The sequence below is a fragment of the Macaca mulatta genome, chromosome 15 (genome assembly GCF_049350105.2).
Source record: "Macaca mulatta isolate MMU2019108-1 chromosome 15, T2T-MMU8v2.0, whole genome shotgun sequence".
Lineage (NCBI taxonomy): Eukaryota > Metazoa > Chordata > Mammalia > Primates > Cercopithecidae > Macaca > Macaca mulatta.
Window position 1 is genome coordinate 79,402,164 of NC_133420.1, and position 22,634 is coordinate 79,424,797.

General features: G+C 39.0%; 1 protein-coding gene across 4 annotated transcripts in view; it reads left to right on the forward strand.

Annotated features, from left to right (window-relative positions):
* Positions 1–4,264: 4,264 nt before the first annotated feature.
* Positions 4,265–22,634, forward strand: part of SLC24A2 (solute carrier family 24 member 2) — a 271,443-nt gene continuing 253,073 nt past the window's right edge. For 2 of the 4 annotated variants that reach the window (XM_015117622.3, XM_077966014.1), the window contains exons 1-2: positions 4,265–4,780; positions 6,280–7,362. In XM_015117622.3, the coding sequence (XP_014973108.2) occupies positions 6,433–7,362 (930 nt within the window). In that variant the 5' untranslated portion in view covers positions 4,265–4,780; positions 6,280–6,432. The remainder of the gene's footprint in view (positions 4,781–6,279; positions 7,363–22,634) is intronic. The other 2 variants (XM_015117621.3, XM_015117623.3) reach the window with 1 other exon arrangement.

The window sequence follows — 22,634 nt, forward strand, 5'->3', positions numbered from 1 at the left end:
AGATAGCTATGTGAAAATGATATGGGTGCTTAGCAAAACTATTAACTAGCACCCCTTTGGCAGTTTTATATTAAAAATCCTTTATTAGCTTAAGTATGACCCAGTGATTTTTAAAATTCATTACTGATTTTTGAAAGCCTCCTCTTCAAAACAAAAAGAGCCCATTGTTCTTAACTAGTAATACTAATGACTCATATAAACTATATGTTAAAACCAATCTTACAGCTAATAGAAGGGTAAATATGATGCCAACTAATGTTTATACTTATACAAGTATCTACAAATATAAAGAAGTAGCTCCTTAATAATTTCTAAAAGGAGACCCATTGATTAATCTACTTGAGTCTCTTAGCAAGTGCTACTGTTTAACAACTCATCTGATGGTAGTAAATTTTCTCCTGAAGCTATCCTGTCTTTGTGACGAGGCAATAAGGTCTGTGGATCTGGGAGACCTACAGTTGTTATTCAATTCCTCTGCTTCCATGTAGTGTGACTTGGACAAATGACAGGCCTTGCTTTTCTCCATTGCTACCAAGATGGAAGTTGTAGCCTTCTCAACTGTTGTGGCAATTAATTGCCAAGTTCTTGGTCAACTGCCACATCTTCAGTCAAATATGGATCTCATTGAGATGCTTTGGAACTGTGTGTCAAATAATTCTAGTCACTCCCACAACATTTATTTCCCCCTTCTCCCTTACTAAAAGAGCCCTGATTTTCTAAAAGATGACTATGTGCCCAGTTGAAACACCGTTTACACTCCCTTGCAGCTATGTCTTGTGACCAAGTCGTGATCAGTGAAATGTAAGTGAAGCATTGACAGTGTGCCTTCCTAAATAAAAAGACAAAGCCTAGTAAGGAGGCCTTCTACCTTTCACCATTCACTCTTTCCCTTCTTCCTGCCTGGAACACAGATGTAATGCCAAAAGAAGAAACCATTTTGTAGCCATGAGGATAAAGCCATACATTAAGAAAGACAGATCGAAGGATCTCGGTTCCCAGATAGCATCTTGAAGCTGTTTTATAAACCCTGGGCAGTCTGCTTTCAGACTTCTTTTTACCATGAGAAAAATAAATTCTTGTTTGGTTTAATCACCAAGAATGAATTTTTTTTATATGCAACCAAATGCAAATCCCAACCAATACACTCTGTGGACTCATGAGGTCTTCATCTGGATCTCATTCCCCTTCTCACCAGATCAAGATTCAGGGTCATCTCTGGGCTGTAGGGGAAGAACCTGAAACCGTAAAAATTATAGAAGATAACATAAGAAAAACTCTTCTAGACATTAGCTTAGGCAAAGAATTCATGACTAAGACCCCAAAAGCAAATGCAATAAAAACAAAAATAAGTAAATGGGACCTAATTAGAAATCTTCTGCACAGCAAAAGATATAATCAGAAGAGTAAATAGACAACCCACAGAGTGGGAGAAAATCTTCACAATCTGTGCATCTGACAAAGGACTAATATCCAGCATCTACAAGAAACTCGGACAAATCAAGAAGCAAACAAATAAAGTGAGCAAAGAACATGAATAGACAACTCCCAAAAGAACATATACAAACAGCCAACAAACATGAAAAATGCTCAAAATCACTAATTAGAGAAAGGCAAATTAAAAACACAAGATACCACTTTACTCCTGCAAGAATGATCATAATTAAAAAGTGAAAAAACAATAGATATTGGCATGCATGTGGTGAAAAGGGAAAACTTTTACACTGCTGGTGGAAATGTAAACTAGTACAACCACTGTGGAAAACAGTATGGAGATTTTTTTTAAAGAACTAAAAGTAGAACTACCATTTGATCCAGCAATCCCACTACTGGGTATCTACCCAAAGGAAAAGAAGTCATTATATGAAAAAGACACATGCACCTGTTTGTTTATAGTAGCACAATTAACAATTGCAAAGATAAGGAACCAACCTAAGTACCTATCAACGAAGTGGATTTAAAAAATATGGTATACACCACAGAATACTACTCAGTCATAAAAAGAAATGAAATAATGTCTTTTGCAGCAACTTGGATGGAATTAATGGCCATTATTCTAAGTGAAGTAACTCTGAAATGAAAAACCAAATATCGTATGTTCTCACTTAAAAGTAGGAGCTAAACTATGAGGATACAAAGGCACTAGAATGATATACACTTTGGGAACTTCGGGGGAAAGATTGGGAGGAAGTGAGAGATAAAAGATTACATATTGGGTATAGTGTACACTGCCCAGGTGATGGGTGCACTAAAATACCAGAACTTACCACTAAAGAACTTATTCATGTAACCAAAACTACTTGAACCCTAAAACCTATTGAAATAAAAATTTAAAAACAAAAACAAACAGCAACAACAAAAGATCCTGGTAGGAACAGTATGACATGGTTGTAGAAATAATTTTTTTAATTATGTTAAAATATTTTCTTTTAAGCAGAACTTTGTGCATGATATTCCCCTCCACACCCCATGTAGCCAGAGGCACCTATTGCCTCAGGGAAGAATAGGATTGTTAAACTAGGAAAATAGACAAAGGCAGGGTAAAAATAAAGCCTAATTGGTTACCCAGAGGTCCAATTTGTATAGAAAAAGCAAAATAAATGCACAATTGTTTTCTTTTTCCTAAAATAGTCTTGAAAATTATGAACTGGTTCCCTCTCAACCATCAAGCAATCAATCTGTTCAGTTGTTTTTAAAATATTATCAATTAATAGATATAATCATGTTTGATGTGTTTTAAACAATTGCGATTATCTTTTTTTTTTTTTTTTGGATGCTCAAATTAGCTCATCTTTGGTCAATGACTGCCTGTTTGAATTGTCCCCTGAGTCTTCTTGACACAACCCTAGTGGTAGTTGATAGTTTTCTTACTTTCTGAAAATATTTACAGATAAAATGATATGATGCTCTGGGATTTGCTTCAAAATGATGACACAAGAAAAAGGGGTGTAAATGAAATATGACTGGCCGTGAGTTCATAATTGTTCAAGCTGGTGCTGGCCCCACGGAGATTCATTATACTACTTTCTTACATTTGTGTGTGTTTGAAGTTTACTAAATTAAAAGTTAAAGATAAAAAATTCAGTCAGGCACCTATAGTCTTCAAGCACTTGGGAGTCTGAGGCTGGAGGATGGCTAGAGCCCAGGAATTCAAGACAAGCCTGGGCAACATAGCAAGATCCAGTCTCGAAAGGAGAAAGGAAAAAAAAAAAAAGTTGAGTCTTGAATGCCTGGCTTTGATTGGGAGGGAGGGGGGAGAAAAAGATTTCTAAGTTCCCAAGGCTTCCCTTGACTTATCGATGAGTAGGCAGAGAGGTCTGACTACGGAGCTGTACTCTAAGTTAGAGGTCAGGAGCTCTCAGGATATACCCATTACCCCCATCATAAGGAGGGCATGAGGAAATCCTCTTGGATGGGGGAGAGAACAGAAGGTTGGAGGGTAAGGAGAGGGGAAAATGTGCGAAAAGCTTCCAGAGCGTCACGAGGTGGGTACCTCTTGGCAGCTTTGCTGGTGGGCACAGGGTTGGGTAAAGGGGTTCCTTCACTACCAGTTTGTCTTACCATCGTCTTCCATTCTTCGGCCCGGATTCTAGTCTTTCAGCCCCAACAAGCCTGATTCTATTTCTTGTGGTCAAGGGGATCTTGCTTTCCAGACAGGACAGGAAGGAGCACTAGGCTGGAAATCCCGAGGCCAGAAGCCGAAGCCTATCAGTGATTCAAAATGACACTGGGTATTGGGTCTCACTCTCATCATCCATGAAATGAAAGGTCACCCTGCAAGCCTGAAGCCCCTGCAGTGTCCCAAGCATCCAAATGCAACACTCAAGAAACCCTGAACTCCAACAGCCTGTCCTGCAGGCCTCCGTTCCTTTTCACTGAACGTCTTTTTCCACCATTACACATCGCATCGCCTCCTAAAGAAAAGCGCGGCTGCTATCACTTTTTGCAGATAATTGGAGAGGCGGTGCCCAGCATAAGATGACCCCAAAGTTGACAGCACTTTCAGGCTTTGTGAATTAGGCGCGTCACCGACCTGTACGATTTCTCCTCTCTGCCCTTGCTCGCCTGCAAATCCTGACCCCCGTCCACACTGCGGAGAAATCTCCTAAGAGACTGCTGCCAGCGTCGCCTCTGCGCCCAGGAGGCGTGGAGCAAAGGACTCGGGAGCTGAGCGCGCTGCGGCCCCGCTCCCAGCGCACAGCCCAGAGGGAGGGGCCGGCGGGGGCCGGGCAGCGGCAGACTCGGAGCGCCGGGCTCACAGCGGCTCAGTCTCCTGCAGAGACCAGCCCCGGCTGGCGAGAACGGCGGCCAGTGCGAGCCAGAGCCCGGGCCTTAGAGCGGGTAGGCGGAGGGCCGGAGAGAGCGGCGGACTGCAACGGCGGGCCGCGCTCGGGGGCCCCGCCGTGTGCGCGTCCTCCCATCTTATCCTGGTAAGTGCGGGCGGCTGCGCCCCGCCTGCCGCTGTAGCCGTGGTGGTCGTGGTGCCCGGATCCCGGTTGCGGGCATCCCGTTGCTGCGCTACAGTCTCACAGGTGGCTCTGCCGTGGATGTGGGCGCCCCAGGCCCCGCTAGGAGTTAGCCAACTCTCTCTGCTCCGGGGCGCGGATTTGGAGCCCCCGCCTCTCCTACCCTTGCTTTTGGCTTGGGATGGGGAGCGCGGGGAAAGGCCTGCCGTCGGGGGAGACGCGTAGAGGGGCGCTTCCCTTCCCCAGTCACCTACAAACGACTCAGGGGGATGCGGGCCAACCGCCTCACCAAATGCAACCCAGCTCTAAGCTCACAGGTGGGGTGTCTGTCCTTTAGATTTATTTTCCTATTAATCCACCAGGGAAAGTTTGGGACCACGCAAGGCAAAGTTGGGGCGCGGCTGGGGGCGAACTTCTCCTACGGAGGCAGCTCTCGGGGAGATGAGCGGTGGGTTTGCAGGGGAAGCGAGGATCCGGCTGGAGATGACTTTGCGCCCGGGGAGTTGAATCTGTCCCTTGATGGTCGCCCGGGCCGGGCATTTAGACAATCCCCCGAGTGCTGTGAATCGCTTAATCGTTCCTGCTAAGCGTTGACGTTCGCAGCCAGCTGGGAATCTCCGTGATGGGTTCGGGTTATCTCAGGAGTAGCAGCAACTCAGCTGGGTTGATTTGTGCTCTTGCTTTGCTCTGAAAACCTGAGCTCCAGCTAATCTCAGTATTTAAGTAGCGTGTGTTTAATTAGCTTATTTTACACCTGAGATTATCTCAGCGACTGCCTCCAAAATGAAATCGTTGATATGGAAAAGAATAGTCTTTTTAAAGAAAACTAAAAAGAGGACTCTTCAGAATATCAGCTGTCATGTCTGGCTATTTTACCCATCTCCTCCATGGGATAGAGAATGAAAACTCTGCTTTGGATATCTAACCTATTAAAGTCAGTGCTGGGGCTATTTTGGGCAGATTTTGTGGACAGAGGTATTGCTACAACTTGCGTATTGTTTATGAAATACACATGTGGTCTCTCGAAATAACCTTGTTATTTCACTGCATTGGGAGTTGTTTGACTTACTACGCTGCCTATTTTAAATATGACTAAAGGCTGTTTTTTAAAAAAAGCTTTAGCTGAAAACAATGTCTAGTTTAGGGAAGACAGCTTGTGCATATCACCAGAATATTTTTTTGTAAACTTAAATTTGTAAAGGACTACTTTCCCACATCTGATAAAGGAGAGGCTTTTTATGAAAAATAAGATCTGATATCACTGTGTGTGCAGAAAAAATAAAACTAAATTAAAGAAACACTTTCCAAATGATAGCTTAAATCAGAAAAATTTGCCTACAATTGAGAATTATATAATTGGACCAAAAGAAAACAATGAATAATTGTTAGTTGCCAAGTACCTAGACAGTTCTGAAAGAAGTGGGACCTACTTATAGCACTGGAAGGTTGTTACATGATTTAAGATGAGATAATCTGATAGATTTTTCACCTATAAAATTTTTATTCTTACATCTGCATTCTCTACACCTATCATTGGATTTACCAAAATATTTATTTGGGTTTATACATACATCTTCATAAGTGCCACATCCTATACTAAGTGCTACATATGTTTTTACTCATCTTAAAAACAATCCTGGGTGATAGGTACTGTAACTGTCCCCATTTCAAATGAAGAAACTGAGGCACAGAAGTAAAGTAACTTATCCAAGATCACACAGCTGCAGGACAGGACTTAATCATATCTGCAAATATCTTTTTATTAAAAAGACATGATTTTATGATGTACTTATTCTCTTTTTTATTTTTATTTAAGCATAAATGCTGAAAGTTGCCTGTGAAGCATAAGAATCCCTGATTGTGAAAGTGCCCCACAAGCATCGTTAACTATAAAGTAAGGAAAAGTATGAAAGAACCATCTGGTTGAGTCTAAAGTTGGAAGATCACCATATCCACCAGAAGACCCAGGATGGATCTGCACCAAAGCACCACCATCACTTTCCTAGAGAAATGGTGTTTGGATGAGTCACTGTCTGGCTGCAGAAGACATTATCATGTCAAGAAAAAACTGAAGTTAATTCGAATCTTAGGCCTTTTCATGGGTCTGGTAGCCATTAGCACTGTCTCATTTTCAATCAGTGCCTTTTCTGAGACAGACACACAAAGCACAGGAGAGGCCAGTGTTGTAAGTGGCCCTAGGGTAGCACAGGGTTACCGTCAGAGAACTCTCTTAGATTTAAATGACAAGATTCAGGATTATACTCCACAGCCACCTATTCCTAAGGAAGGTGAGTCTGAGAATAGTACAGATCATGCCCAAGGAGACTACCCGAAAGACATCTTTTCCCTTGAGGAGAGAAGAAAAGGTGCAATCATTCTGCATGTCATTGGAATGATCTACATGTTCATAGCCTTAGCCATTGTCTGTGATGAGTTCTTTGTTCCTTCTTTGACTGTCATCACTGAAAAACTGGGCATCTCTGATGATGTGGCTGGAGCCACCTTTATGGCTGCAGGGGGGTCAGCCCCAGAACTTTTCACATCTCTCATAGGGGTATTTATCGCTCACAGCAACGTTGGCATAGGCACAATTGTAGGTTCAGCAGTATTCAACATCCTCTTTGTTATTGGCATGTGTGCTCTGTTTTCCAGAGAAATCTTAAACCTGACATGGTGGCCGCTCTTTCGAGATGTGTCTTTCTACATTGTTGACTTGATCATGCTGATCATATTTTTCCTGGATAATGTCATCATGTGGTGGGAAAGCTTGCTTCTCTTAACAGCTTATTTTTGCTATGTGGTTTTCATGAAATTCAACGTCCAAGTAGAAAAATGGGTGAAGCAAATGATAAACCGCAATAAGGTCGTCAAGGTGACAGCACCAGAAGCCCAAGCAAAGGTTGGTGGTGGTGGTTTTTTATTTAATGCTTTTCTTGAGTACAGTTCTGAATTATTATGTTTTTGATATCTGCAACTTTTTTGATGTGATGGTGTTTGGGGTTCTTATGGATAGCAGATTGATTCTGCAGTTCTGTGATAGCTAGACTAACATAGCAGTGGAAAAAATAATTTTAGGATATTCTTGCAGATGTTTACTAAGTTGCCCAGCTACTTGCTTCAGAGTAAAACACTTGTAAATATAGGTTACATAAGCCTCCCAGAGCCGATTCAGCAGTTATTTGTCTCTTATTTTCTGAAAGTGGGCATAATGATTTTGTGAACAATTTAATTTTCACAGAAAAACGCGTATGTGCCTAGAAAGTTGCAAGGCCTTTTCTTTTTTAATGAACACATGACAAAAACCAAGAAAGAACCATCTCTTTAGAGACGTCTGAGGAAGAAAGTTTGTGTCACCATAGCTGTACCTTCCAGTCAGCAGCCTAGCCCAGCAGGGCTTGTCATTATTGTTGTCATGGCTGTTTTTCTTGATTGACACAATCATGCCTTAGATCACTTGACCAGGAACTGATCAGTATCCATTGTTAAGAGAGTCATTGGCCAGCCCCACCATCTGCCTCTGCATCACAATGACCCATTTTGCACACCATAATAAACATGACTTCACTAGTTTTAGAGTAGAATTTGAGGGAGTTTTAATAACAATAGTGGCCATCCTACCACTTAGGTGGGTGGAAAGCATGTTGGTAAAGAGCTTAGAAGTAATTCCTGCAAACACGTAAATTTTTTAAGTAGTGGACAAGTGGCATCAATAAAATCGTGTGTGGTATTGTAATTTCAGTTCTGATTTATATCCCAGCAGTGGAATGTCATCTCTGAATGTGATTTTAAACAGAAAGTCAAAATACATACATAGACTTTTCGTGCCAGCATCTGCGAAAATTCTCATGTATGCAAAAAACAGATGTTTCAGCAGGGGGTGAGAGATTTTGTCCAAAAAGAAAAATGATATTAATTTAGTTAAATTTACATAATTCTTTTATAGCCAATTTTGATGACCATCATTTTCATTGCAGCCATGAAATGGAAGCAAAGTGCAGGAAAAAAGACTAGTAATATTTCTACTTGTACTACATTTTTTTCTAACATTTCTCTCATATGCTTGTTTGTTAGAAACTATAGTAAAACCGAAAAATCATTTAGCAAAATATGTGGCAAACAAGCATTCAGATGTGACAACTGAGTACATCTCCTTCAGGGCATAAGATAGGACCATCATTGGAAGTTCTCCCCTACTCTAACTTAGCAGCCGAAAAGATGATCCCTCAAGTGCTCTCCTCAAGTCTGTTTGGGTGGTTTACATTGATAATCTTCAGTTTATTCCAATTAAAGTACTGAACGATTGTCAAGGAAATGCATATTTTTTAGAGACAAGGAAATGATTCAGTGTCTTATACATTTCTTGGGCAGATCAATGGCAAAAAGTCTGTTTGAGAACTCAGTACTTTCTTGTTTTCTTACACCCTAGTGGAACTTCATTAACTTAGACAGAGACTTGGCTGAACATTATATTGGCAACATTTATGAAAAATGAACCTGCAGAGCAATACAATGGTGTATGTAGGATTGCGGGAATATTTTGTATTCTGATTTTATGGGGTGGGAGATGGTTTCATGCATTTTAGAAATAGCTTTCCCAATACAGGTTTATAAACTATATTTAGTCAATTATAAACCATTCATTAAAGTAGCCCTGGAAGGATCTTTACCTACTCAATTAGGTGACTATTGTATCGTTTTTATGATTATTTTAAAGTGAGAAATTCAGGTTGTCATCCCTTAACACTTGTTATTTATATCCATAATTTTGTGCTATACTTAATATTGTGTGTTCTAAAATTTGGAATTTCTACATTTACTTAATTTAAAAAGAAGCAGGTTATATTCATAACTATTTATGTTTCTGATTCTCCCCAAAATGTGTTCATTGTATTGTTTTCCATTTAGCACCAAATAGCTTTAACTGATTCCATTTAGTCATTAATGTTTCTTTTGACATTCGATAACTAATGGAAGTAGAGATTTTTTTCTAAACGAAGCTATGTCTTAATTTGTACTTCTCAAAAAAATGCCAGAGCGCAGTCACACATTTTTAAGTGGAACGTGCATAAGGATGTGTGATTTCCTTTAGGAAATTTCACCTTGCCAATTTCACTTTTGAATTATTACTGGAATTTTTTCAGTAATTACAGCCTTTATCATATGCCTGATTTCAGAAACTCAGGGAGGTTTGCTCCCCAAGCAATGAACATAAGGTGTCATCTCCGAATGTGATTTTAATGTAATTAAAATCTTTTGGGATGAATCCTTGAGTGTGGTCATCTAGTCCCCTGGGCTGCAGAGTTGAATTCTGACTGTGTAGCTTACCTTTCTTACAGAAATTAATGCTTCTGACATCACCAAAACATTTAGGAAAAAAAGACTTTAAGTCAAATGCGGCCTTCGATGGAGTTTCATAGAGAGAAATGTGCTGTACAAGAATTTAGGAAGCAAAATACTCAGCATGTTTTCATGCAAAGCCACTTCATTGTCCTATTTGCAAAATTATGGGGCATGGGAGTTTGGGAAGGTAGAGGAAACACGTTTTAGATATTCTTATACAAATCATCAAATGGTTCTTGCTAAAAAGTCAACTCTGCTGGGCTCTAGGCAGTGAATATCTTTGAAACTACTTGCTTCATAGACAAATAGAAAATTTTAATTTGGTTCCATTGTTGATGATGTACATCATAGGGTAACTGTGAAGCATGGAAAAATGTGAACTGGCATTTTTTTTTCATAGTTAAAGCAACAGTTTCTCATCTCATTTAATTTCTCTACCTTGTGTGTGGTTCTTATTTTTATTATTGTTATTTCTTTTAGTGATGCTACTACCCTTTTTGAAAAGTTGTATACTGTCATGATGCAGTGACGAGACCCTGGGGCTTTTACTCAAAAAGGAAAGAGTTTTTAGCCTGGTTGTGTAATAAGCCCAGTGATTTCAGAGAATTCATTTTAACTCTCTGAGCCTCAGTTTCCTAACTGGAAAATGAGAATAATGATACCTACTTCATAAGATTGGTAAAATTATTAAATGAAGAAATGAATGTTAAGCATCTAGCGTGATCCTTGGAAAATGTGGGTTGTTTTCAATAAATGTTAATGCCTTCCTTTTATGTTTCATTCTTAAATGAAAAATGAATTGGAATAAATTATTTTAGATTCAAGAGTTATAAAACATTCTTTGAAGATTGAATTTGCTCCAGTGAATCCTCGAGTTAAGCAGGCCGTTTTACCCCTTAGGGTTATATAATATTTGCTGTATTATAATATTCATAAGCTCTAGTTCACATACAGTGAATATAAATGGGCCAAACATTAACTCCAAGGAAACTTCAAAATGTCTTTATTTTGTCCTGGAATTTTATTATTTAGAATTTTACTTAAAGTGAGTAGCTCATTGGTTGGGACTTAGCAATATCTGTGCTGAGCAGAGACTTTTGCTTTCGGGGTATTTTTGTTTATAGATGCTTGGGGCTCTCTTCTTAAAACGTCTCTATAGTTGGTTAGGAATAAGTTTGAATTCTGCAGGATGTGAAGCAGTTAAGTTTCAGGTCATTCGGCTCATTTTGCTGTGCTCCTGGCCTGGCTGCTGGGGGCTGTTGATCTGTTATGGTGCTAGGCTGTCATTGGCCTAGAAAGCAGCTGTCCATGGTATTTAACTTCGTCTTAGACTTGGCACTGTAATCTGACAGCAAGTTGGCCTGGTTCTAATGAAGGGCACGATCTAAATAAAGATGCTTTAAAGCTGGATAGTTGGAGGGCCGGACTACTTAGTAATTTAGGTGTGCTTTGCTTTATTCAGTTTGTGTGTTTCTGAAAAGCTGTAAATGATTTTAGCAATTCAAACTGTGATTAATGGTCTTTGGAAACTCAGGATTAAAACAAAATTATAAATATTCTTCATAAAATGAAGTATTTCTTGTAAAGTACTAAACCATAAATAATTGTATAAGTATACATGTGTTGCCCCAACTTTGCTTAAGACACAGAATTTATTAATTAGTAAAATTAATATACAAGCTTCAAAGTAGGTAAGATGGTCCTTATATTAAATAAAAAGATGTATTACTTGATAGATTTGGAAACTAATTCTCTGTCTTTCTTTAAAAAAGTTTAGGCATTAAAATTCTTAACTGACTGTGAAAGTAGTGTGTTTATCTAGGGATATAGCTTGGTGATATTTTCCTTATTTTGTTTCCCTCTACTTATCCTAAAAGTAAACCCATCAGTTACTGCTTGTGATTCAGGGAGCGAACAAGGCATTTTGAGAGACCCCAAAGGGCCCAGTGGATTTTGATACACACAGTTCAAATTGCCCTTGGCTATTTCCCTTGCTATTCTGGTTTCCCCTGGCAACAGATGACCTAAACTTTGTGAAGCCTAGAGAACTGGAGTCCCCATATGTCTCCCTTCCACCTTCCCTTTCTATTCCTCTCTTTGTCCTTCTTTTCCTCTCCTCTTCCCTTCTTTTCGTTTGTCCCCCTCCCCTCTTTTTTGGTAGAAGTAGATAATTTGTATCTTAACTTTAGCAAAGAGTGGGATCGTATGTTAAGCTGCTGTATGGCTACTGGGGACACAAGTACATCCACAGTGTGGATTTGACAGGTTTAGTTTTTCCATTCTTTTATTTTCAACCTTCTTTTGTTTTAGATAAGTCTCTAGTAACCAGAATATACATGCACTTTATTTAATTCAGTTTCACAAGCATTATCTTTTAACTGGAAAGTTTAGTTTGTTTATATTGACTGTGATTACTGTAACATTTGGATTCTGTTTCATCATGTTATTGTTTACTTTCTATTTGTTTTGGCCTTTCTGTTTCTTTTAGAATTTTTTCTTGCCTTTTTTTGAATTTTTTTCTAAATCTGTTTTTCCCTTTAATAGTTTGGAATGTATACACTCTATTTCTATTATCTTGATGCTTGCCTTAGAAATTTTAACCTGTGTGCCCGGGCACGGTGGCTCACGCCTATAAGCCCAGCACTTTGGGAGGCCGAGGCAGGTGGATCACAAGGTCAGGAGTTCAAAACCAGTGTGGCCAAGATGGTGAAACCCCCGTCTCTACTAAAAATACAAAAATTAGCTGGACGCAGTGGCAGGCACCTGTAATCCCAGCTACTCAGGAGGCTGAGGCAGAAGAATTGCTTGAACCCAGGCTTCAGAGGTTGCAGTGAGCCAAGATCGTGCCACTGCACTCCAGCCTGGGCGACAAAGTGAGACTCCATCTCAACCAAAAAAAAAAAAAAAAAGAAAGAAAAAGAAAGAAAGAAATTTTAACCTGTGTATTTAACTTAACATAGTATAAAGTTAATAAAGATGTTTATGCTCCAGCTAAACAACCTAAGTACCTTAGAAAATTACTCAGTCACCACTTCACCCATTGTATATAATTTGAAGTTCAGAATTTAAGTTCTATTTTGATGTGTTTTTGTTTGTTTGTTTGTTTGTTTGTTTTTTGAGACGGAGTCTCACTCTGTCGCCCAGGCTGGAGTGCAGTGGTGCCATCTCGGATCACTGCAAGCTCCGCCTCCCGGGTTCGCGCCATTCTCCTGCCCCAGCCTCCCGAGTAGCTGGGACTACAGGCGCCCGCCACCATGCCCCGCTAATTTTTCTGTATCTTTTAGTAGAGACGGGGTTTCACCGTGTTAGCCAGGATGGTCTGCATCTCCTGACCTTGTGATCCGCCCACCTCGGCCTCCCGAAGTGCTCAGATTACAGGCGTGAGCCACCGCGCCTGCCTACCTTGATGTTTTGTAAACAGCTTTATTGAGGTTTAATTTTTTAAGCCTCATAAATTAGACATTGTCATTTTACCGTCACTGTTTTTAGATTTATCCACATATGTACTGGTTTTTCCCCTCCTCATTCCTTCTTGTATGTCAAACCTTTTATCTACAGGTTTTTCCTCTACTCCTTATGTACATTCATAATGTTTCTTAATCTGTTAATAGTAAATGCACCTGATTTTTATCTACTTAGAGTTGTATTTCACTTTTGTTCTTGAAATATAGGACAAAAGTAGTGAGTAGAAAATTATTTTCTCATCCCACTTTGATAATAATATTCCACTGTCCCTCAATTCCATTTTGCCATTGAAAGACTACCATCCATGTAAACATTGCTCCTTTATAAGAAATTTCTCTTTTTTCATTGACTACTTTTAAGGTTTTTGCTTTGAGTATTTGGCATTTTCCTTAAGATATGTCACGTGTGATTTTCTCATTTAGGTATCCCCTATTTGTGACTCACTAGGTTTCTTGATTTTGAGGATTAGTGCTTTCCAGCAATTTTGCCTCTACCCCAATCTTCCTATAGTCTGCCTTCTAGAATTTCAATTAGACATATCTTATACTATCTTATCTTCCATGTCTTTTCACTGTTCATGGTTTTCTGTCTGTGATCCTCATTCTTGTCATTTCTTCATATCTATCTTCTAGCTTCTCATTTTCTCTTTAATTTTGTCTAATCTGCTCTAAAGCTCATCTGTTGAGTTTCTAATTTTAGTTATTCATTTCTACAAGTCTTATGTGGCTCTCTTTCAAATCTGTTAGGTTGCTTTTCATTGTTTCTAATTTCATCATACTTTTAATGCCTCTTTAATTCCTCTAAACATGTTAAGTATATTTATTTTATATTTCATTGTTGATAAATTTTGTGGCAATATCCTTGTGGGTCTAGTTTTGTTGTTTTATTGATTCTTAACTATGAAAGTTTTTTAAACTTTGAGCACATGTTTCTTGGAACTTTTCCTGTGGGATTCCACTGAGGCCTGGGTTTTAAGTGCATTCCTCCAGAGAGGATTGCTGTCCTGTCGAAGGTCTGGGAGTACTACCAACTGGGGCCATTCTAAGCTACATGTTTGACTTTTTTTTTTTTTTTTTTTGCTACCCAGGTAGTGTGAATTCAGACTGCAAACCCATATGAGTGAGCCTGTGCTTAAAAATTCTTAAGGGAGATTCATCTTTCTTCCCCTTGTTCAACTTTCAGCAGCACTAAAAACCAAGACTCAAATAGACACATCCTACCATCTCCCTTTGCGAGGTAGTTTTTCTTTTTTCTTATTTGCTTACTCAAAGTGTCAACCCTTCAGGAGTCTCAGCTTACAGATACAGAAGGTCTCTGAACTCTCTTCCCCCTATCAGGCCTCATGTTTGTACTTTAGGTTTTGTAAAAACCTAGTCTTTAGGTGGCCAGGGAATGGCAAATACCTTGAAGGCAAAGCAACACAGACATTTCTAGACTTGTATTCAGTCAGTGTTCTGGGTTCTAAGAATCCCTTATTCCTCACTAAATAAAATAGATATTTAAAAAATATATTTAAAGTGTAATATTCCCACATTTTAGGGAGTACTATATTAAGAAGGGTTTGTTATTCTATTGCCAGAAATATATGCTTCAGACTATAGATTTCTCAAAAGATAATGCATACAACAAGTGACACTGTTAGGGAATTTTGATGGCATTTTTTCAATGTTTAATACAGCCTGAGCATCATAGTAAAGTTTCTCATCAAAATAATAAATCCTAGAAACAGCAAGTTTTAGTCATTCAAATCTGAGGGGCAATTCTAACATGAAGTTATATGAGGCCATTTTAAATTTTAGGTTTGCCTTTTAATATATTTATCAAATACTAATGTATTCATTGTACAAGAATATAAAAACACATCAAAATATAAAAAAGAAAATTTTGAACAGTTTATATTCTCTCCATTGCATCATTCAAAGATGACTATGCACATTTTTGTATATAGCATTCTTCTGAACTTCTCATACATACATATACACATGTATATGTACCTAGACATATATATACACACCTATATATTTAAATAAATAGGAACATATTGGACATGCAAAATTTTAAATTTACCATATTGAATATATACAGTTTTAAGATTTTTTTAAGAATTTGGTCTATTATGGAGCCTTTTCCCTGTCATTAAATGTTTTTCTAAAATGCTATTTACTGTTTAGTATTATCATAATACAGAAAGCCTTTTATGTTGCCATTTGTTGTAATACTTCACTATTATAAAAAATACTACAACAAATAGCTTTACACATGAATTTCTGATTTCATAGAAGCAGAATTTCTGGGTCAGGGCTTATTAGCTTTTTAAAGTTTCTGCCACATTGCTATATACTGGGTAGTGTTGAATATTATAATTTTTAATGTTTTCCAGTTTCATAGATGAAACATAGCATTTTAATTTTTTTTAATGTGCATTGCTTTATTTGGGAGTCTGAGCTTTGAAACATATGTTTATGAAGAATGACATTTTTCTTTTATAGATTGCCAGTTTCCTGTGTCCTTTGTGGCAATTTTAAAGCTAGCTGTGATGACTCACACAAAGATCTCTTACAAATATATGCTGAGAATCACTAACTTTAGCTCTCCTTTCTCTCCCCATTTCCAACCTAAATGAAGCCAGGAAGTTTTTGCAGGTTTTGTTTTTGTTTTCGTTTTAACGGGAGAATTATTCTGAAGAGGAGTCCTCATGACCAAAGAGTTGGGAAATGAAGTTTTCAGGGACTGGGATGGGCTCCTCCGCCATTTAACTTTGGGGGATTCTCTACCTCCAAGAAACCCTATTGAAACATCTGGAATGTGGGAGATTCGCCCTCAGTGACCTAACAGATTTTTGGCTGGTCATTTCTATCCTCAGGAGCTGTAATATTTACAATGTGGAATATTCTAACCAGGCCAAAGCAGCAATCTAATACATTCACCCTAAACAGAAGATCAGAGTCTAGCCATACCCATGTCACCCAACTCTTTTTCTTAACTGACTTACATGTAGTAGTTTCTCTCAAATGATTTAATTGACTTGACCAAGCAATAATTTTAGCTTAAGCATGCTGTGGGAGGTAGCTTTTCCATACAGATGGGAGAACAACGTGCATGGGAGAAAGTCATTTAAAGTTCACTGTAGGACACTAGAGCACCTCAGCACTGGTGGCTTCTGGTGAGGAAAACTATCCCTGGCAGCTGCATGTGTGTCCCTGGACTGCTGCTCTCTGTAGGTCTCTCCAAAGTCAAGAGAAGAGAGGGATCTGAAAAGTAGGCAGTGCTTAATACCAGGTACTTACTACATCAACACTCTGAAATAAATATTATCACCTCCATCTGCAGATCAGGAATCTGAGGATTGGGAAACACAAATGATTGCCTAAGGTTCAAATTTAGTGATATTTAAACTGCATTTGAACTTGAGCCTGTCTGATTTCAAAGTGCAAGCTAGTTCTCTTGTACCTTAGAGCTTCTCACTGGGCAGTTAAGAATACAGACGAGGCAGGCCTCCAAACTAGATTCACTTTTCACATTGGGAGCTGTCAAGTCAGTGACTTTCAAATGTTTTTGACCATGACCCATGTAAATATATTTTACCTCTCAACTCAATATGTATGTGCACATGCATGCACACATACATATGTGCATATTTACATATCCATATAAAGATAAAATCTAAGTATAAGGCATTTTTATATTTCTTAAATTTTTCATTCTATTAAAAATACTGGTTTCAACTTTCCAAAATAATTTCATGGACCACCAAAGGGCTGTGGCCTTAGTTACGTTAAGAATGTTTTTTTTCCTTCTTTCTTTCAGCAGGGCTGCCCTGCAAAGCTTTACTAGTTGTGTACTCTACAAGGGCATCTGTTTGATCAAGGTGACAAACAGGAGAAGGAAGCCAGACATCACTCTACTGAATGAGTGGAATGCACTGGTGTGGGACTGTGGCTGCCTAGAGGAAGGGGTGCCTTTTCTTAATTCCACAAAGGTATCTTTTGGCCTGGTGGTGGCCTTGCTTCTTACCCTCAACTTTTCCTTTTAATAATTAATTTAGCATTTCAGAGCCATTGATCTAAAAGGACCATTAAATACATGTAAATCCATGCTAATCTTCATGACTGGTACTCTTTCAGCCATTTAGACCTAGATCCACACGTCATCATTACTTCCTCCTCAAGCACACACACCATCTATGTCCATTTGGCTAACTCTGACGATTGCAGATTTCTGCAGAATCCTGAGGCCAACACCCAGCAAACCGTATATTGCTCTCTGGCTCTGAGATAGAACGATTGCAGAGTAAAAAAGGCATAGATCACAGCGTGATATGCTTGCTGAGCCTCCAGTCATTCTTGATTCCCAGTGAGCTTGTCATCAGGTGGAAAAGAAGTGTGGGTGAAGCAGAGAGGTTATGAAATCAGAGAAAAGCAGAATCTAGACAAGAAGCTGCACTGAGATTAGGTGGGTTTCGTTTTTATGAAGGATTGGATTTGTAAACCAAATGATGCAGACATTGTTCTTGTATGGGTTAAAACTGGTGGTTTTGGAAAGGATCTGGGCACCAGGCCATATTTAATGTCACGTTCACAGTTTTAAAGGGTGCAGTCACAATTTTGCATCAGCAGGACTAAGCCTGGAAAGAAGTCCCTTTCGTCTCAGACACTGGCTGCATAACCCTGGGCCAGGCACTTTGCCCCAAGCATCTTCTCTTTGGAAATGAAAGGGCTAGTTTACCTCCAAGATCCTGCCAGCTCTGATAACTCTGTGCTTCTCTGTTAATGGGAAAGAAACAAGTGTACTTGCTTGTATTTATGGGTTGGCCAACAGAAGAGATAGTCAGGTCATGAATCGCTGAACTTCCTTCCTTCAGAGTGCCTTTCCAATTAAGAAACCCAATTAAAGAGGATTGCTTCCTTTGGAGGAGTAATGAGGGGCTTCTTTACCCATCTATAGCACCTTCTTGGAAAGGGCCAGATGAGTTTCTGCTTCTCTGTAAGTAACTTTCTCTTTTACTGCTTGATGGATGTTGAGTTACACAAGCAGGGTGCAGGTAGAAATACAGGTTTCACCCTCAGCTAAAACCTGAAGCACCATTTTCCCCACTTATAACCTGTCATCTGTTGTTCTAGCAACTTATGTAGGCTGAGGTGGTTTTCTTTTTCCCAACCACCTGATAGCAATCAAATATATATTGAACCACTTATTTCAGGCCTGTGGTAGGCATTGAATATTGGTGTATTCCAGGAACCTCTTAATTTTCTGAGATGGCTGATGACAGCTAAAGCTTAACACAATGAAATTATTATTTAGATGTACGACAGATATTATTTTGGATAGACCTTCCTAGCTGTGTGATCTTGGATACATTACTTAACCTCTCTGGGCTTATGTTTACTTATCCATAAATGTTTAAAGTACTAGAATTTCCCTCATAAGGAGGGTATGAATTTTTGATGAGATTAAACAGGAAAAGTGTTTAGCAGAGTCCGGTTTCTGCACCCCTCCTCCCCAACTCACCAAAGATACTCTAATCCTGGTCTCTTGCTCTGAGTCCTTTCTCTGTGCTATAAGCCTATTCTTCAGTCCTATCTTTCCCTGCAGAGTGTTTTCCTACTGCCATTTCAGGGCCTCGCCTACTTCCTAAGCTTCATTTCCTAGACCTTCCTCTTGATGTCTCCCTTGCAGCCATATGAATCTGCAGTTCCCCAACTAATCCCTAACTAATAGTCAAATCCTCAGTGTTTGGACTTGACCCTGCTTTCTTTTTATTCTTGCAGAGGATTAAGAGAGAAATAGTTTCCTATCTCTGAAACTAAACCTTGCTCAACCATAAAATTCTCTTGAGCCCTCCTCTTGCCACCCTATAAATGTGTTCACTCTTGTGTGTATCATCAATATTTAATCTTAGCTATTCATGCACCCATCTAGCCATAGCTGTGCCTGATGTTGGTTTGCCAGCATCTGTGTTTTCTGTCTCGGATTGAATCACTCCCCTTGACTCAGTAACTAACTGGTCTCATTTGCAGTATTTGGTGCCTAGCTTGGTGTCATAGGTAGAAGGTCAAAGGGCACTTAACGCTTCCAGAAGTTGATAATGGTGATGATGAGTGTTCATGATAAAAAGTCTGAGCCTGAATCAGTCATAAAATATAGTGTTTTTGTATTAAACTCGAGCAGCAAATGACTAATTTCCTACTTACGAAAGAGGAATCATTAGAAACCCTCCTGTCCCCTCAGGTTGCAAGTGTGGGCGTCAGGTTAGGTAAGGCATTTCAATTCTAAAAGCCAGTTTATTCCAGCTGTGGCCCAAAATAGTTCTCTTTGCCTTCTAGCATTGTATAATGTTTCTCTATTGATTTTTTAATAACAGCTTTTCTGAGATGTAATTCATTTACCATAGAGTTCACCCTAGTTGTATAATTCAGTGTTTTTTAGCATATACATTCAGAGTCATACAGCCATCACCACTATCTAATTTTAGAACATTTTAATCACCAAAAAGAAACCCTGTACCCACTGATAGTCTCTCCCAATTCCTCCCTCTGCCCAGCCCCCAGTAGCCACTAATCTACTTTGTCAGTATAGATTTGCCTATTCTGGACATTTCACATAAATGAATTCTTATAATATGTGGCTTTTTGCACTGGCTGATTTCATTTAGCATAATGTTTTTAAGGTTCGTCCATGTTGTAGCCTTTTTATGACCAAATAGTATTGCACTATATAGGTATACCACATTTTATTTATTTATTCATCAGTTGGTGAATAAATTTAGATTGTTTTCACATTTTGGATATTGTTTTCACATTTTGGGTATTATAAATAATGCTGAAACGAACATTTACTTACAAGTGTTTGTGTGAATACATGTTTTTAGTTCTCTTTGGCATATGCTTATGAGTAGAATTGCTAGGTCATGTGCTATCTCTGTGTTTAATATTTTGAGGAACTGCCAACTGTTTTCCAAAGTCCCTGGACCATATTGCTTTCCTATGTGTATGAGAGTTCCGATTTCTCCACATCTTTGCCGACATTTGTTATTATCTGTCTTTTTCATTATACCCATCTTTGTGATTGTGAAGTGATACCTCATGATTTTGATTTGCATTTTCCTGATAAATGATAACATTGGGCTTATTGGCCATTTGTATAACTTCTTTGGAGAAGTATCTACTCAAGTCCTTTTTCCATTTTTAAATTGGGCTATTTGCCTTACTATTGAGTGTCAGAGTTCCTTATGTATTCTGGTTACAAGCCCCTTATCAGATATATGATTTGCAAATATTTTCTTCCATTCTGTGAGCTTTTAAGAAATGTGCTCCACAGATAAGGCAGCTTCTAGCCTGGGAACCCCTACCAAGCTGTTCTGTATTGTTTTCTAAGCACATTGTTATCTAGAGTGATTTGAGACCCTTGGATCAACCCTAAAGCCCTTTCTTCCTTTGAGCTGGTCCTTGGAAAAGATTGTTCCCCTGAAGCTAAGAACTGGAGGAGGATTCAGGGGTTGTTTGGGGCTCAGAACTTCCTGATTTTAGAGAACCTGGGAATGCAAAGCTACTTGAACATTGGACCCAGGATGCCTGTCATCTGGTTGCTGCATCATCCTTCTTTGCCTTCTCCTGATTCTTCTCTGCCTTATCTAAAAGATTTTCTTGTCATAAAATCGTCCCTACTTCTTGCCCAGAAGCCCTACCAGCGAAGCAGTTAGGCCACAGGCCTTTGCTCCCATAGGTGAACTTTGCCTGTTTTGCTGTCTGTACCTGGGCCCTTAGCCTTATACGTCTTGCTTATGGACCAAACTTGTCCATCCACCTTCCATCCCCCAATACATGTAACCCCTCCCATTCCATGCCCTAGGAACATTTGCATCCATCTTGAACAGCACTTTGTAATTGTATGAAGCTCTATATATATAGTAAAAAATAACAATAGCAGTAATGATCTACTCTGTCCTTGTCTAACATGGACAGTAATTGCACAAACCTGATTAATGTGCACATTCCGAGGGCAAAGAGAACTTAACCACATGATCATGCTTTATACAAAAATGCACAATTGGTTCAAAGCTCCAGTGGTTTCCAAGGGGCTCAGGAAACATCCTCCCTCTCGCTTCTAGCTTGTGTCAGCTACACAGTAACTGGTGGAATGGTAGATGGAGTTTTGTGGCCCTGACGTATTATAAGAGGCTGATTTATTTAAATAGCATTCAGATGAGCAGCCAGGCTGCTCTTTTGATGCTTACTATGAAGGGCCATTACAAATCTACTATTTTCTGCTGCCTTTTATTTTAAGTCCAATTAAGTGGATAGCCACAAATAGCTCTGACCTTGAAAGTCTAAGTGAAGGTGAGATGGGAGAACAGGCTTAGGAAACATATGTTTTGGCGTGTTAATGCTCTGCAAGTCACACACACTTAAGGAAAATAAATAGAACAGGACAAGATAGTGTTGTGCTTTAGGAGGAAGAATTTAAACGCCCTGGGAAATAACACCACATGCTTCACTGGTGCAGAATCATAAACTGGGCTAAAAATTAATCCAACTCTATCTCCACTGGGAGACAAGCCCCAAGTAAGTGTTACTGCCAGTTATGCTCATTGCATAATTACCTTGGATTGGCGTCTCTGCCACATGCCACTACTGAATGATGCTTCCTTCTCTCAGCAGCCCCAATACATGCTTTCGGTATTTATCTTTAATAAAACATTGCTTAGAATACCATACCACCATCTCAGTCCAGTTTCTTGCAAATGTGGATCACAGGATGAATCTTCCAGAGTTGAATAGCTTGTTTAAAAAATATTATCAGCAAGGGCCTCTTAATGAAATTACTGAAGTCTTAGAGTTGGGTTTGGGTTACAGAAATTTAAAGAGCTGTTTTTTACCATCTTAAAAAATAATATTAAGTATTTTTAATGTGCTATGAGTTGCTCTTCTCTATCTTTGACCTTGTCAGTCCTGGGAAATAAATACCTTTCTGAGGATCTTACTGACTCACTGAATGATCGATATTAAGTTTTAGTTTCTATAAACCTATCTCAAAATATTTTTATATGCTACTATCTCACTACATGCTCCAATATTTTATAAGTTACCTATGCATTTATCTGTTTCCAATTCTCTCCATCAGGAAGTGGGAGCAGATGGCCTTTCTCTTGCCTTGTGCGATAGTATGATAATTAGTAAGGTAATAGGAATGGATCACTCTCTGAGCCCATGCTAGAACAAAACTGCAGACATGAAGAGACAGTGACAAGTAGAGTAAAATGATTTCAAGCACATTTTTAGTGTAAAGTTCAAATAGTCTTTATAGAAAGGATTGCTCTAATGTGACCTGAAAAAAAAAGCATATGTATTAATCTTGAGAGATTAATAA